Source organism: Staurois parvus, unplaced genomic scaffold (assembly GCF_062004578.1).
Source record: "Staurois parvus isolate SC_StPar_1 unplaced genomic scaffold, SC_StPar_1.0 ptg000544l, whole genome shotgun sequence".
Classification (NCBI taxonomy): domain Eukaryota; kingdom Metazoa; phylum Chordata; class Amphibia; order Anura; family Ranidae; genus Staurois; species Staurois parvus.
In genome coordinates this window covers 8,772,730-8,789,492 of record NW_028318340.1, presented here as the reverse complement: position 1 = coordinate 8,789,492, position 16,763 = coordinate 8,772,730, and the positions used below count along the sequence as shown (strand labels likewise).

At 40.2% G+C, this 16,763-nt stretch overlaps 1 protein-coding gene across 1 annotated transcript in view; it reads left to right on the top strand.

Annotated features, from left to right (window-relative positions):
• Positions 1–2,303: 2,303 nt before the first annotated feature.
• RXFP2 (relaxin family peptide receptor 2) overlaps positions 2,304–16,763 on the top strand; it is a 367,668-nt gene continuing 353,208 nt past the window's right edge. The window contains exon 1 of the mRNA XM_089690886.1: positions 2,304–2,491. Within this exon, the coding sequence (XP_089547012.1) occupies positions 2,398–2,491 (94 nt within the window). The 5' untranslated portion in view covers positions 2,304–2,397. The remainder of the gene's footprint in view (positions 2,492–16,763) is intronic.

The window sequence follows — 16,763 nt, the reverse complement described above, 5'->3', positions numbered from 1 at the left end:
ATTTGGGGGGGTTTGGTGATATCCTGGCATGTCAGGGCCTTCGAAACTATGATAGGTAGTGAGGAAGTGTAATGAGGAAGTTACGCACTTTCAGGCTTTCAAAGTGGTCATTGGATTTCAGGCTCCTGTATGTGGCTAGGCTCCCAAAAAGTCTCACACACGTGGTATCCCCATATTCAGTAGAAGTAGCAGAATGTATTTTGGGGTGTAATTCCACATATACCCATGGCTTGTGCGAGAAATAAATAATTTAAATGACAACTTCGTGTAAAAAAAAAAAAATGTTTTGTCATTTTCCAGAAACTTGTGGAAAAAAATAAATCTTCCATGGACTCAATATGCCTCTCAGCAGATAGCTTAGGGTGTCTACTTTCCGAAAAGGGGTCATTTGAGGGCGTTTCTACTATCCTGATATTTTAGCTCCTCAAGAAATGTGATGGACAGTCAGAAAGTAAAAGCTGTGTAAACTTCATTATCTATACCATAGTTTGTAGACGCTAGAACTTTCACACAAAGCAATCAATATACACTTATTGGGAATTTTTTTTACCAAAGACATGTAGCAGAATACATTTTGGCCTAAATTTATGACGAAATTTTATTTAATGAGAAAATATTGTTTTTTTTCCAAAAAAAATTTTTTTCTTCAAAACTTTTTCTGGTTATAGCGCCAAAAATAAAAAGTGCACAGGTGATCAAATACCACAAAAAGAAAGCTCTATTTGTGTGAAAAAAAGGACATAGATTTCATTTATGTACCGTATTGCATGACCGCGCAATTGTCCGTTAAACTAGCGCAGCGCTGTATAGCAAAAAAAATGGCGTAAATTGCAGTATCTATGCCATAGTTTGTAGATGCTATGACTTTCACACAAAGCAATCAATATACACTTATTGGGATTTTTTTACCAAAAACATGTAGTAGAATACATTTTGGTCTAAATTTATAACTAACTTTGAGTGTACTATATATTTTTTATAGCCGAAAGTAAAAAAAACATTGTTTTTCGTCAACATTTTTGTTCTTTTTTTGTTTATAGCGCGAAAAATAAAAAGCGCACAGGTGATCAAATACTGCCAAAAGAAAGCACTAATTGTGTGAAAAAAAGAATGTAAATTTAATTTATGTACAGCATTGCATGACCGCTCAATTATCAGTTGAATTAGTGCAGTGCCGAGTAGCAAAAAGAGGCCTGGTCATTAAGGGGGGTAAATCCTCTAGAGGGCAAGTGGTTAAAAGTGAACTCCAGGTAGCTTTAAAAATTCAGCTTGCAGTGCCACCCCCTACAAGGAAGGGGCAAGGAATAAGCAGCATTACCTACCTTATTCCCTATCCTGCAGGCTATTTCCATGATGGTACCATGAAGACATTCCTATTCTTTGACTGGTTGTGTCCTCTTTGACATCATAAAGTATAATGCGCATTGTACGTGAAAACATCAAAGTCCCCCATACCAGGAGCAGAAGACAATAGAGCACCAGCTGCCAGGGAAACAAGGAATAGTGGAAGTATGGCTGCCTATTTCATCCCCCCAAGACAAAACAAGCATTTAACCCTCGCAGTGTGGATGGCAGAGAGCTGCTGAGTTAATTTTTCCAGCTAAGTGGTGTTCAGCTTTAAATTATATGTTTAATACAGCTCAGACTGATAATGACTGGAGGTACTCAGCAAAGTGCTTTAAATAACATTTGCACTGTATATATGAAAAAATAAATAAACTAAATGGATGTAGAGTGCTATATGAAACCACTAAATAAAAGCAATTGTTTCTTTTGCATTAACACAAAATGTGAAATCGTTGCTCACCGTGGTCGCGGAGGGGTTATTTCAGTACAAAAACTGTAAACTTTGCAATTTCATGATGAATTAAACCATATGCTTTATTTTTCTTGTGTAACACAGGACAAAATGCAAGAACAGACATCAAGAATTTTTTTTTCTCAAGAGGAAAGAATAAAAGCAACAACATAGACAGCATCCGTAGTATTCCAATATATCAGACAAAGTGCTGATAGATGGTATGTGAGTCCAACTTTTTTTCCACGCTACAAAAGAAGCAGTTCCAGTTTGCTGATAATGCATTATTGCCACGACAGCCTAAAATATAGGCACACTCATTACCCATAGCAGATGTATAATCTCCTTTGTTGAGATGAGCACAATGTGAAATCAGTGAATTTGACTGAGAAGTGTCGTGGCGAGGCTAGCACACAAAAGTCAGCCCTTTGCTGTCATTTACAGAACAGGGTAATGAGCATCACTTTGCCAAGCAAGATCTGCCTCAGTAGCTGTGAACTGTGCCATCTGAGCATGCTCTGCAATGTGAGCTGCCTTCACTGGGATTCTCAGTCTCAGAGTAGCTTCTGAGGTGTCTAAGGAAGCATAACTACAACTCAATGCCTGTAAACCTTGTGCCCTTAGCTGGAATTCAGACCATGGTCACCACAATGGCTCTTTTCCTTCAGATGATTCTCTTCCTACATATCAAAGGTAAGATCTATGCTGTGTCACTCTTCTTTCATTCAAAAGAGTGCAGTACTTACAATGGAAGCTGCCTTCCTTAAAGTGCGTTATTCACAGAGGTTAAGCCACAGGTTAGTTATACCCTTTTGATTTGGAAAAGCGCTGCATTGCTCACGACCATCCATCATATTATTGGTCGTTCATCTTAAAATATTATTTACCGATCATTACATTTGCTTCACTAAGCACAAATGTAGTTAACACAGGATTGATATGGTTAAAATGTATGTGTCATTCAAAACGTTAATGGAAAATGGATTGGATTTAACATCAATTTGCTTAACATAACATAACCGGCACAGAAATAGGGGCTAAACTCAATGTTTGCTTAAAGTTAACTATTTCAAACAAAAAGGACCTAATTGGTGAATATGCACAAATTGCGTAAAATGAATTTTGGTTTGAATAGATATTTGATGACTTGTGTTGTTTCTTCAGATGCAGATGTATTTTAAGAAGCTTTTTGCTCTATCTGCTCAAAAATGTCATTATGTAGCATGCGGACAGGAGTAAAATGAAATGTTCACTTGGGGCTTTGGGTACAATCATTTTTTTTTGCCTGTGAATAGTCAGTTTGAAGAGATAAAGTATATTTATGATCCACATCGTGACAGTACATTCACACCATGGGGCTTCTCAATTTTTGGGATTGCAATAGTTTCATACAATAATGCTTTGTCATAAAAAAGAAAAATAGAATGCAGACTTTATCAGCAACAGCTTGGCTATATTTGTAACATTTTTAACAGTTCTATGTGATGTCACCAGCAAATAAATCACCCAAAGATATAGATAGATAGATAGATAGATAGATAGATAGATAGATAGATAGATAGATAGATAGATAGATAGAAAATGTTGGCAATACCTCCCACCCTGGCCATTCTGGAACAGCACACTTTTGCCAGTAATTTTTAAACAATCCATTCATGGGAGTTATTAATAACTAAAAATGGGATTGCCAATGTTAATGAATACTTGTATCAGTTTAATATGTTGAATTTCCTCAAAAGATAGATAGATAGATAGATAGATAGATAGATAGATAGATAGATAGATAGATCGATCGATAGATAGATAGATAGATAGATAGATAGATAGATAGATAGATAGATAGATAGATAGATAGATAGAAAAATAGATAGATAGATAGATAGATAGATAGCATTGTCATATAGTTTATCCATACATATGTGTGTTTTATGGATTCTAATATATGTTAAGATGTCTCTTTAGGACTCATTTCAGATCTCAATTGTTTTTCTAATGTTCATAATGTTGACAGGTTTATCATAATATTTATAACCTCTAATTGTATACAAAAGTTATGATATAGTAATAACTGTGTAGATAATTTTTTACTAGGGGTTAACAGCCAAACTTATATTTTTTAGAAGAGGAAAATACTATACGGCTATATGCTGATATGTGAATAAGTCAAATCCACGGTTCATTTTGAAGGATCTACATTTCTCTCCTGTGACCTTGGAAAATTGAGTTGCTAGGAAAATGTGCAAATATACCTTTGACGTGGTTTGCTTCTTAAATCCATTGAGGTTTTTTTGGAGGATGTATTGGTGAATGTGTTGTGGTTGGATGTGGTTGAGGAGGTGACAGCTGGGTAAAACTCCACAGTCAGAATATAAATACAAATAAACATATAAATTAACATGGAAGTAGTGAAACATTTTATTCCCTAGCAACAACATACATTTGTACCGACAACAGCCTAGGCAGTTGATTTGTGTCATATGGAAACATTGGGCAGGCACACATACACAGCTGAGTATTACACAAACAGGTTTATTTAGCAGAAATAAACTGTATTGATTTTGTCTATTCTTCTTCCCAATACATATAAGGCAAAAGGGCAATCCTGTTTGAATACTAACATAGATCTAAGTAATATGTTACATTGGCGCCTTTAAAATTCCATAATCAAGGATAGTGGACCCAGTGAAAAATTACATCTGTGGACCCTTAGCACCCTCATGGGATGGATTTTCAAATAATAGGTTTCACTATGAATTTGAGAAAATTAAAAATAACTGTGCTACAGTTACATGTTGCATTCTCTGAAGTTTCTACCCTTTAAGAATTGAGGGGGAGCATCAAATCCTCTCCAGGGTGCAGAACACTTATTAAATTGTTTGATTTAAGGATGGGGCATTGTATTATTTTTTTTTAATTTATTATTTTTTTTTATTTTAACCAAATCTTTTTTTAAACAAGGGGACCCCTACCCAAGCAATGTGTCAGGGTCTGAGATGTGGATTCATTGTCACTCTTCCCATTTAAGGTCCATAAATTAAATTTCTATTGAGTGTGAAGCACCCAATTTGTACCCATTTTTTTATTATGTGCATCAGACTGCCAGAATTTAACATTAAAACAGTATTCAGTAAGTGCTGAGAGTCATAATCAGAAGCTTTTACGTGTGTACAATAGTCCGATTACATTTTCTGCAACCTTACTGTGTCATACAGGGAAATTGGAGTAGATAATTTCAGAGAAAGTGAAAAAATATAATGGAACAGTCCTTTTCAAGCTGGGGAATGCAAAACAAATTAAGGGTACATGTTTCTAGCCAAATTGCATAGCAAACGTATTACAGAATTTTGTGCTGTGGCTTGAGTTTTTTTAGGAATGTTTAAAAGTATATAAGGAAAAGTTGTTGTAACTTTGCTGAACCTGATATACTTAATGCTGAATTTGTATTTGCACAAAAGCTGAGTCCAGTTTATTGAATTATGTGACCACCCATTTCAGGCTGAGTACAGGCTGACTGCCTTGCACATTATTACCATCAAGTCAACAGAAAGAGTGCTGAGTAAAGGAAATACCTGTCCACATAGCCAGAATTTTGAAAGAGGTCCTTATTTTATTTAATTTTTTTTTAATAATTGATGGTCAGATTTCCCCCAGATTCCTCCCTAGGTGCTGACAAATAATTTGATGATAACCAATCACTTACGAAGCAAATTCAACAACTCTATACACAGACACATTCACCCCTTCCATAATTAATAAACATTGGGATTTGTTCTTCCCTTGATAACAAATTCTGGTCATTAACATTTGCTGTATTTGTAAATAAGAAAAAATTACATTCAGTACAAATATTCAACCATTAACATTTGCCTCTCTTAACCATACTTTATAACAAATCCATAATTTATATATATAATTTATTTACACAAATCCATCATTTTATACTGATTTCCTATGAAGGCTTGCACATCGGCTTTGCCTAAGTGTAGTTTTATGCACATTTCATATAAAGTAACTGCATGTTCAGCTTCTACAACATTCAGTGAATAGCTTTACAATTATACTTTATTAAATCCTAATCTTAGGTTGGTCACACTTCTGAAAAAAAAAAAATATATATATATATATACAGATATGTGTATGTACTTTAATAATCCCTTCATTATAATCCTGATTGGCTACAGGATCTTGATCTGCATACAAGTTTACATTACCCCCCACCATAGAAAATTCGGCTATTACCAGTTTTTACAATCAAGGTCTTAGTACTTTTCCACATATGTATTTGAATGTCATTAAAATTGGGTTTAGCTTAGCCAAGCTCTATTTTAAGTGTAGTGTCATTTCATACATTTAAATTCAAATTTGCACTAAGAACAAGGTGAATATGCTGCTGTGAATGTGCTACTGGAAAGTGAAACTGTAGAAATCTTATTTTGACAGCTAGCCAAACTTGTATATTCTGCAAAATGTTCTATCTATGAGGCTGATTTAATTGGATGTGACATAGGAGGACTAAGTTGTATAGAAAATAAACAGCGAAAAACAAAGTGTCTTGATTCATTTTGATTGATGTGCTAGCAAGGTTTGGTACTAGTCAAACATCTTGTTAGTCTGAAGGTTTTATTCCACCCTGACAGCTGTCAGTGCTTGGTATTTTTATAAACCCATAGATTATTCGAAATGACACAGTTCTTGTAATCTGTCTTCAGGTGTCATCATACTAGATGAGCCCTGAGATGGGGTTTAAAAGACAATGTTTTTTTTTTTTCATCAGCAAGAGCTAAAAGATAACAATATGTGCTATAAAGTTACAAATCAGTCAATGTCTGTAATGTAGTAATTGACATGCAGTAACAACTGTAACATAATCAACGATAGGTCTTTGTAGTACAGCTAATTTGAATAGTGTTTAGTAAAGAAGTACAATACGTAAAAGTTCTGTGCAAAGAGGAAAGAAAATGGTTAAAAACGAAGGACTGATTCTTATTATTACTAATGTGTCTGTTGATATTTAATAGAGAATGTGGACCTATTGCCTACAGATAAGAGCACATCAAACACATGAGACAGTTGATGGGAGATGGAATGGCCCATTGTCTTTGGAAGATGATAAAAGATCATTGACTTATTTATTGTTTGTATTCAGTATGAACTCTATCATGAGGATTTATCGTACATATAAATTGTTTATAATGCCCATAGCTATTAATCAGATCAAATATGTACAAAAAATTACAGTTGGATAAAGAAGGCTAAATCTAATTCACATGGATATGTTTTTTTAAAAGCAACCTTTCGGCATAGAAAACTGAGAGCTGCTATTGCTGACTTGTTTTTGAAGGTTTACCCTCCAAAGTTGTCCTTCCTTCTTTTACATAGTGGGTTTAATTTAGGATAGAAGATTTTATATGTTGCAAAGAGAACAATGTTCTGTAGCTCACATAGATAACTGGGAACAATACTAACTGATAAGAATTGGCAAGGGCAGAATGCACAGGAAGTTATTAGCTCACAACATTTCTGGCAGGATGAACAGATATTGTTTGCACTTACTGAACTCGTATAAAAAAACACTTTCAATGATAAATTTAACAGACCAAAATGGAGCACACTAGGGGAATTAATTGATAGGGTTTATCATATACTGTAGAAGCTCAGGTACACATATATGTCAGGCAGTGGCAGAACTACCATCACAGCAGCACACGCGATCACAGCAGCACACGCGACCGCTATGAGAGCTGAGCTGCAGGGGGGTCCTGGTTGGGGCCCCAGGAATCAGGAGCAAATTGGGCCAGGCAGCAGAGTGGCTGACAACTCTGTAGTTTGTTGGGGCTGCCTGTCTGCCCAGTGGTTGCCTCCCATCATGCTGTTTCCTATGTTCTTGTGTCAGGTGCTGAAAAGTTCATTCAGTGCCTATTGTTAGTAAAAGACATCAGACCACTGCAGCTGTAGTACTGGAAAGTGGGGAAATCCATCCTTGCTTCCTGTTTCTGTTTATGTGATAAAGCGTCAAATTACCGAGTTGCAAGGGATGTCTATTATTGACTTTCCCAGTGTGCCCCAATCTGACATCTGAAGGGGTTGGGGGAACTGATCTGAGGTCTGAATGGGTTAAAGAGGAGGGGCTGATCTGAAATTTGATGGTGATAGAAAGAGTGGGGTCTGATCTGAGGTCTTAAGGAGTTAAATGGGAGCTAATCTGAAATCAGAAGGGGTAAAAGGGAGGGGACTGATCTGGGGTCTGAACGAGTTAGAAACATAGAAGAGTGGTGGCAGAAAAAAAACCAAGTCATCCATCAAGTCTGACTCTTATTTTTTATGTCTTTTTTTGTGTGAGTATAATTCTAGGTTCACATCCATGCGGGTGGTGCCGCTGTGGATCCACACGAAAATCCATGCAGCTGCACCACCCGCACAGAGAAATGCGGACCCGCGGGTGCCATTAATTCTAATGGCACGCCACCCGCACTTGAAAACGCAACCGTACTGGGAACTGAGGTGCAGGCTGCGTTTTCGGAATAAGTGCAGGGATTTCTTCTCTCTGTGTCACAGGGCATGGGAGTCCATTCAAATGAATGGGCTCTCATGCCCACACAAAATGCGGCCCGCATGGCCGCATATATGTGAACTGGGGCTATATCTATGTTTGTCTCAAGAATGTTTGAGTCCACTTACTGTTCACTAACTCACTACATCTGCTTGAAGTCTATTCCAAGCATCAACTAGCCTTTTATTAAAATAGTACTTGCTAAGATTAGTATTAAACTTTCCTCCTGCTAGTTTGAAGTCATGTCCCCATGTTCTTGATCTAGGCTTCATATTGAAAATATGAAGAAGCAGCGAGGGAGCACTGACAAGGTTAATATAATTGGGTCATGGGGCCCCTTTACAGAGCTGCTACCAATTTGCACCTGATTGGCAGTTTGTCAGTGATTGCATCCATTTAAGGAATCCGTGTACTTTTAAACAAAGAACACTTTTGCTTTATTCCCCTGACTGAAAGAGACCCTCCCTCCCCCTCCACATATCCAAATCTTACCTTATCATTGCCATCTCCTCTTCTGTCCTTCATCACCTGCCACAACTATTAGGCTGTTGTAAACAAAGTATATGTTTTATTTTTATTTTGGGGCTGCCCCATTAAACATTTAAATTAAAATTTTAATTAGTGATCCCTGTGTTTTTTCAATTTATTAATATTATTACTATAATAATAGTATTAGTAGTTTTTTTGGCTCGATAAGAAATATGGAATTATCCTCATAATGTTATCAGGACCAGACAGAGGAAAAAGAGGCACCTCCCTCAGGTGTCGTGCTGCAGGGGGCACATCTGGGATGAGAACCTCTTCTGCCGCTGCAGTGTGCAGCCGCCAAGGTGCAAAACAAAGCTCCAGCTCCTCTGCTCTGGAACCACCACCTTAACCTCACTCCTCAGCTCCACCCTGCATCATTTCATCCCCTCTCTACTCTCATCAACCCTCTGTAGTCTCACACTTGCACCCTCCTTTTGAATATCAGCACTCTGTGAGGTCTACAGTTTCTACAGTTCTGACCTTGTCCTGCAGGCAAACAAGCTGGTTGGACTGCTCTCAGATGGAGCTCTGACTGGGAGCTTCTGCAGCCATGTAGGGGAGGCACAAGCAGGGGCGGACTGACCATTTGGAAACTCGGGCGCTGCCCGAGGGCCTGGGGTCAGTAGGGGGCTCCATGAGATGCCCCTGGTACCTTTTTCATAGGCTTTTTTGAGTCTGGGCAAGGACACAGGGGCCCCATGATCCCCTATTGCCCGGGGGCCCCATGAGTTGTCAGTCCGCCCTTGGGCACAAGAGACCTTCTTGGACTGTGCAGCTCAGCAGCAAGGAAAGACTTGTGTTGCGACATGACCCTGTGTTTATTAACAGTGCTGCATCTCCTCTCTCCCACCCCTGCAGAACATCTCACCTGTCACCTAGCACCTTTTCCTCTCACCATGTTTCCCCCTCCTTCTCCTCCAGCAGCTCCCAGCTCTTATCACAATTCTCTCTCTCTCTTGCATAGTATTTCCACCTCCTGAAAAGCTGCACCCTCATAATTCTCTTCCAACAGTACCATTCTCTTTCAACAGCATTTATAGGTAAAGTTGATCCAAGGAATATCCAATTGCTGCTGGGGGGTCAGGAAGAAAAATTTTCCCCCACTGGAGAAAATTGGATGATGGTTTATTGAGTTTTTTGCCTTCCTCTGGATCAACTTTTAGTATATGATGGTGTATATGGAGGTGTTCTATTTGTGTGTGTTTTTGTGGGTTGAACTAAATGTGTGTGTATATGTGTGTGTGTGTGTGTGTGTGTGTGTGTGTGTGTGTGTGTGTGTGTCTCTCTCTTTACAACCCCTATTTTTTTATTACTCTGGATCACTGGACCTTACTCCTCTCATCCCACTGCACCTCTTACTCTGCTCCTCGTCCCTCTGCAGATCTTCTTTCCTATCACCCTGTACCCTTCTCAATCCTCTCACCCTCATCCCATTTCTATTACTCTGCCACCATCATTCTGCACCCCCTCCAATTGAGTGAGCTGGAGGGGGAGGCACATCTTCTGAGGACAGACTCGGCCATGTGATGGTACCAGGGCTTTTGTTTAACAGGAACAAGGAGGAATACAGTTCTGAAACCTCTAGCACTGTATGTATGTAAAGGCAAGGGGTGCTGGGGTATGCTGCAGGGCCTGTTGATGTTGGTTGCTGGAGTATCTATTGCCATTGGGAGACCTATTATTGCAGAGGGGTCTATTGTTGCTTGGGGGTCTATTGTTGCTGGAGGGGGGCTACTGTTGCAGGCTGCAGGTGATCTATTTTATTGCTTTTCTTGTTATCAGTAACTAACTCCATACACATTGCTTAGCACCAAAAAATTATACTTGGTTCTGTATTCTCTAAAAGAGTGTGCACTGGGAGGTGGATAGGGGGTGGAGCCACAGGATGGTGCTTGGAGGTAGGTAGACAGAGGAGACAAGGGCAGTACTTGCACCTATACTCTGAGAAAAAAAGCCCTGGATCCACATTACCACACAAATCAGCAGCAGGTTGCTATTCTCCCTTGGAAACGTTCCTCTCATCTTGAGGAAGTCTATGACTGCAGGGACAGCAACTGCATGTGGGCAGGTGACACAATACTCAATACCCCAATACTGTGTGTAGGATGGAGGCCATTGTGTCTGTGGGGGGAGCTTGTGCACTATATTTGTGTCTGCAATAACTGTTTGCCACCCCAGTCACAGAGCATCCTTCCCATAGACTTCATTTCCCTCCCCTGCTTACCCAGCTTACATTCACAGTGCATCACTCCCCAGCCACCTCACCTCACAATGCATTCACTTGTTTTCGCATGTCTGGATACAAAAAATATTTGCAGCAGAAACTACAAATGCCTTATTAACCATTTGTAGTTAAAACTTGATTGTACTTTGGCATCCCCACCTTGGGTGCCAGAGGGCCCTGTCGTAGCACAGAATGTTATACACAGGCACATCCTGCTGAGAGCTGCTTGTTGTAAATAAGGGGTCTCCAAACTTTCTATGCAAAGGGCCAGCTTACTGTCCTCCAGGTTTTAGGAGGGCTGGACTGTGGCCAGTGGGAGTTGAAAATTATCTGACATCAGCACCCTATCATTGGTTTTAATTAGAGGAATAGTGCCCCATTGTTGATAGCAATGAGAAGAATTGTGTCCCATTGATGGTGTTAGTAGGGTGATTAGTGTTCCATCATTGGTGTGAGTTGGTGGAATAGAGTCCCAAGGGCCATATAAAGGCAGGCATAGCACCAGATCTGGCCCCCGGACCGAAGTTTGGAGACCAAGGCTCTAAATTATAAAATTAAAATAAATCATACAAAAGTTAAAATTGAAATCCAAAGTGATATAGCGTAATGTCAGCCATACTAAAATGATTTGTCTCATCTAACAGACATGCTTCAAGACTCCTTTTTTTGTTTTACTGCTGAAGGTTTTCTGCTAGTTATCCCGTCCGCAGGGGATTTCCTAATAATAGGTGTTTTGGTTTCAAGATTTCAGCAAGTACTTTTTAATCCTCTGGAGCAGCACCATCAGAATTTATGAAACTTTAGACTTAACAGATCTGGGAGTTATTTAGCCTTCCTAACAAGGTAATTGCTACAATCCTGTTTGATGTACAGCCTGCCATTACTGAAGTGACATTGAAGAGAATTCTATAGCAACAAAATCCATTATCCTTTTGTGTAATCAATCTGCTGTTCTCAGACATCCATACACTGTAACTGATGTAAGCTCTGGAATGCACCGTTTAGCCTCTGATATAAGCCTGATAGCAGCAAAAAGTAAATATGAGTATTTTTTTAAACATTACCATCACTTCAAGAAAACAAGTAACAATTGAATATTTTTTTGCCATGTCTATATTAATGTAATTGATCTAGCTAGATGTACAGTTACATAGTTAGTCTGGCTGAAAAAAAGACAAAAGTCCATCCAGTTCAACCATAACAAAAAAAAAAAAGTTATAATCCTATACCCACAGTTGATTCAGAGGAAGGCAAAAAAACCCAACAAAGCATGATCCAATTTGCTCCTGCTGGGGAAAACAATTCCTTCCTGATCCCCTGAGAGGCAATCGGATATTCCCTGGATCAACTTTACCTATAAATGTTAGTATCCAGTTATATTCTGTGTATCTAAGAAAGAATTCAGGCCTTTTGTGAAGCAATCCACTGAGCTGGCAGTTAAAAAAGTAAAAAAAATTAAGCTTACTTTGCTTCTTCCAGTATAATACATGTAAATTAAATGAAGAAACCAGCAGCAAAAGTAAGATGCCAGCAGAAAAAGATTTCTATAAATACCAGCATAGCTCCAGCATGTAGGTGAACTTACAGTATGTGTAGAAATCTCTTTCATAGAATTCCTGACAGACATACCAACCCAGAGGGAGATACAATCCACTGGTCTTTACCCAGGAGGGAATGTGGGTTTTGTGTGGATTGATCTTTTAACGTTCTCTATTGCATGTAAGAAACCCATGCTGAACATGAGGTTGACCATATTAGATGTAAAAGTGACTCATATAGTATCTAACAGTTTATGGGATTTAGTCAACAGACTTTTGTTCGTATCATATGTGTTTTAATTCCTTATATAAGTCTATGGAAATGCAAAACCCACTTGAAGCAATTCAGAAGGAGGTCAAGTGTAGGTCAATGAATTCTTAATGCTGTGAGGAGCATCTCAAACTAATGTCAAATAGATGCCATCAACACAAGTCAAAAGCCTGCTAACGCAGGAACGAAATCACGTCATGCGATGTATAAAAGAGGCATATTCAGCGAAGAGAGGCTGCATGGCTTGACTTTGTTACCACTTTGCTAGGAGGCACATTCTTGGGCTACGTTCACACTAGCCTTGTGTGCAGGCGGCAGAGAGGCGTTTGGGAAGCGTTTTTACCGCTTCCCAAACGCCTCTGCCAATTCTGCACATTACAGCACATGGTGCTGTTCTAACGGGAGCGTTTGCGTCGCGTCGCGTTGCGTCGCAGCAAAACGGACGCCTCTGGACGAGTCAGGAGGCTTTGAAGCCTCCTATTCTTGTCTATGGTGCCGCTCCGCAAACGCCCGGCCGGCGTTTGCGGTGCGGTTGCGACGCGGTTGCGGGGCGTTTGCGGAGCGGTAACACCACTCAAACTGCATTATAGGCATTTGTGGGGCGTTATTAACGCTCGGCAAACGCCTAGCAACCGCCGCTAAACCGCGCATGCGGCGTTTGCGGAGCGTTTGCCGAGCGTTAAAAAACACTCCGCAAACGCCGGACCAACGCTTGCCAAACGCTATAGGGGCGTTTGGCAAGCGTTGGCAAAACAGCCTAGTGTGAACGAGCCCTTGCAGAGAAATCTTCAGGTATAAGAAAATGATTCAACCTACCAGCTTTAGTGCAAAACAGAAGTATTGGATTTGGGTGGAAAATGTTCAAAGTAACATGGTGTGCTTTATTTTTCCATGTTTTTTAGCTACATGACCATGCAGACCCACTCTCTACCTTTTAAAGTGGATCTGATCTCATAAAGTGAGGTATTGCTGTGTTGTAGGAAACACTTAGAAATGTTAAATGTGCCTAAGTAGTACCCTGTTCAGTTTCTTCTGAGAACTAAGGCTCTGCTGCCTCTACCGCTACTTGGAGTGAGGTTTGCTGATGCCATTACCTTGTGGTTCACTGTTCTCCTTTCTGGAGTTTTTGACATCAGGGGGCAAACATGGCCACCTCCACATAGGGGCAGAGTACAGAATAAGGCAAGGTAAGTCAGTAATGGGGGGAATCCACAGGGAGACCACAGGCAAAACTGGTGTCTAGCTGTTTGCCTCTGGCTACCTTTTGGGCTCCGCTTCTAAAGTTAAGCTCTTCAATAATACACTGGTGATTGTGGAGTTATTCTTTGCTAGAAATCACAGGTCAAAATCAATGAGAACTACTGATTGTTTCATCAGATATACAAACATAAACTTATGTACTAATACTGATTATACAGATACTTAAAGTGATATTAAAGGTTTGGCTTTTAAAAAAACAAACAAACAGCCATGCTCTTCTTTTCGGGTCCCCCATCAGCGCTCCTGGCTCCTGCCCCTTGAGAAGTACCCCCAATAGCAAGCCTCTTACTATGGGGGCACTGGTGTGTGCTTGCTCCCAAGCCCTGCACTATGCGTTCATAAGACACATAGAGCCGTGACTCGGTCCTGCCCCCCACGCTCTCAATCTGGGGGCAGGACCGATCATCCTCTGCCCTGCTTACCACCCATCTTCTGCCCTGCTGACCCACTACACACTGCCCTGATGACCAACCATCCTCTGCCCTGCTGACCTTTTGTCTTCTGCCCTGCTGACCACCTGTCCTCTGCCCTGCTGACCACCTGTCCTCTGCCCTGCTGACCCCCTGTATGCTGCCCCACAAACTGCTGATCCCTGCCCTTTGCTCTGCTAACCCCTATTCTCTGCACTGCTGATTCCAGTACACTCTGCTACGTTTAGCATCTGCATCTGAGGTCTTTAATTTAATGAAGAAGCTGAGGGGTGACATGTTTTTGTTTGTAAATGCATTTCCAATGTAAGTATTTTTAGTATTTTATGGCATTAGGCTTGTTAAATATTTGTATGTAGGAATATGTTTCCTAGCAGGCGTGCTTTGTTTTGTTTTTTCTGCAGATCATTCTGCTCAGGGATATATCTGTATAACATCAGATGCTAATTACCCTTGCGAAAACGCTCCAGAGTCCTATCTAAGGAGTGGGTACAGAAAATCTTATCTGTTCTGTGTGCAGGCCAAACCCAGGTGAGCTTGTCATCTGTGGATTAGACCTAGCTTTGACAAAACAGGGGGGTAATGTTTTTGACTTTGCCAATCCTCCTCTTTGGGGAGAGGAGTTCTTTAAGAACTTCCCCTCCTAAGGAAGAGGTACTGGGGAGAGAGGTCCCCTGTTGACCAAACTGTTTGCCTGGATTGGGGCCATATGCCTGGAGCCTATAGCAGAGTCTTAAGTAGAACCTTCAAGGCCCTGTGCAAGAAACCATGACCCCCCCCCCCCCACACACACACACCTGGGGCCCTTCTCTCCGAGCCTAGGGCCCTTCCCACTGATCTCAGGGCTCTTTACTCTCATTGCTGGGCTCTTTATTCTGGTCCTGCAGCATGTTATTTTATTTCTTTTATTATTTTTTACCATTTTATTTTATTTGTTTTACAATTTCATTTTTATTATTTTTTTAAAAACCCTGTTGGGGGGGCTTTAGTGAAATATCAGTTGTCTAAACAGACCTTTGAGTCAAAGAAAGCAGATTGAGGACACAGCCCTCAATCTCCTTCTCTGCAGCCTCGGCTGCACAAAATGAATGGACAGGAATAATTCTGTACAGAGCTTCCCTTTCATTCACAAACTGAAGCATAGTAAACACAGATTACTATGCTTCAGTTATGAATCGATGATCTGTAACAATGATCACTGACTCTGTCCATTCACAAAGGAAGGGGCTGGTAAATTACATATTTACCGGTCCCTTCCCTGCACTCCATACAGACACATTCCCCACAGCTGGCAGGAGAGGGCAAGGGGGATTCCAGCAACACTGTGGGGGAGCACACAGGGACCCGGAGGCATCATGGTCAGGACAGGAGGGGTGATAGGTGCCACATATAGAGAAACCAATCCCCTCCAGAAGCAGGCTTTCAGTGGTTGCAGGGGCAAATGGAGAGGATTGGTTCTTATATGCTGTCTTCGCTGCCCCTCCTGTCCAGGTGTACATTGGAGCCACAAGGGCCCCCTGAAGCATGGGACCAGGTTACAATTGCAACCCCTGTAGTTACGTCCTTAACCTAGAGAATATCGCCCTGGCTGCGTGCCTGGAGGCTAAGTGGGATTAAGGGATCTGATTCATCAAGGGGCAAAATTGTGGCAAAATCAAGAGATGTGGTAAAGCATTGGTTTATAAGAAAGGAAACACTGTTGTTTAGATGAGAACCATTGTTATAATCTACAAATCATTGCACGATCAAAAACAAAAATACTGTATATAAAACTAAGCTGCAAACATACACAATAGAATACCACCTAAAAAATAATGTGATCAGACCTATATTTAGAGGGGTGCCTTGACCAAAACAGAATTGTACACAAAGCAAGAAAGAACATGTAAATGAAAGATGTCACGTTAGGAAAAATTAGACAATATTAACAAAAATTAAACCAGAAAAAGTCTACTCTTCACAAATCCAAACTTGAGGCACCAAACCCATTGCAATTGAACAGAATTGTGTCCAGCGTGTTTTCATAAGCATTAGCTAGTTCATTTGTGGCAGAAAAATGTGTATATATAACAAAACCTTGAAATCAGCAATATAAGGTACTACTATACACGCATCATCACTATTCTTTGTGGCATCACTATTCTTTGAAGAAGGCCACATTTTTAT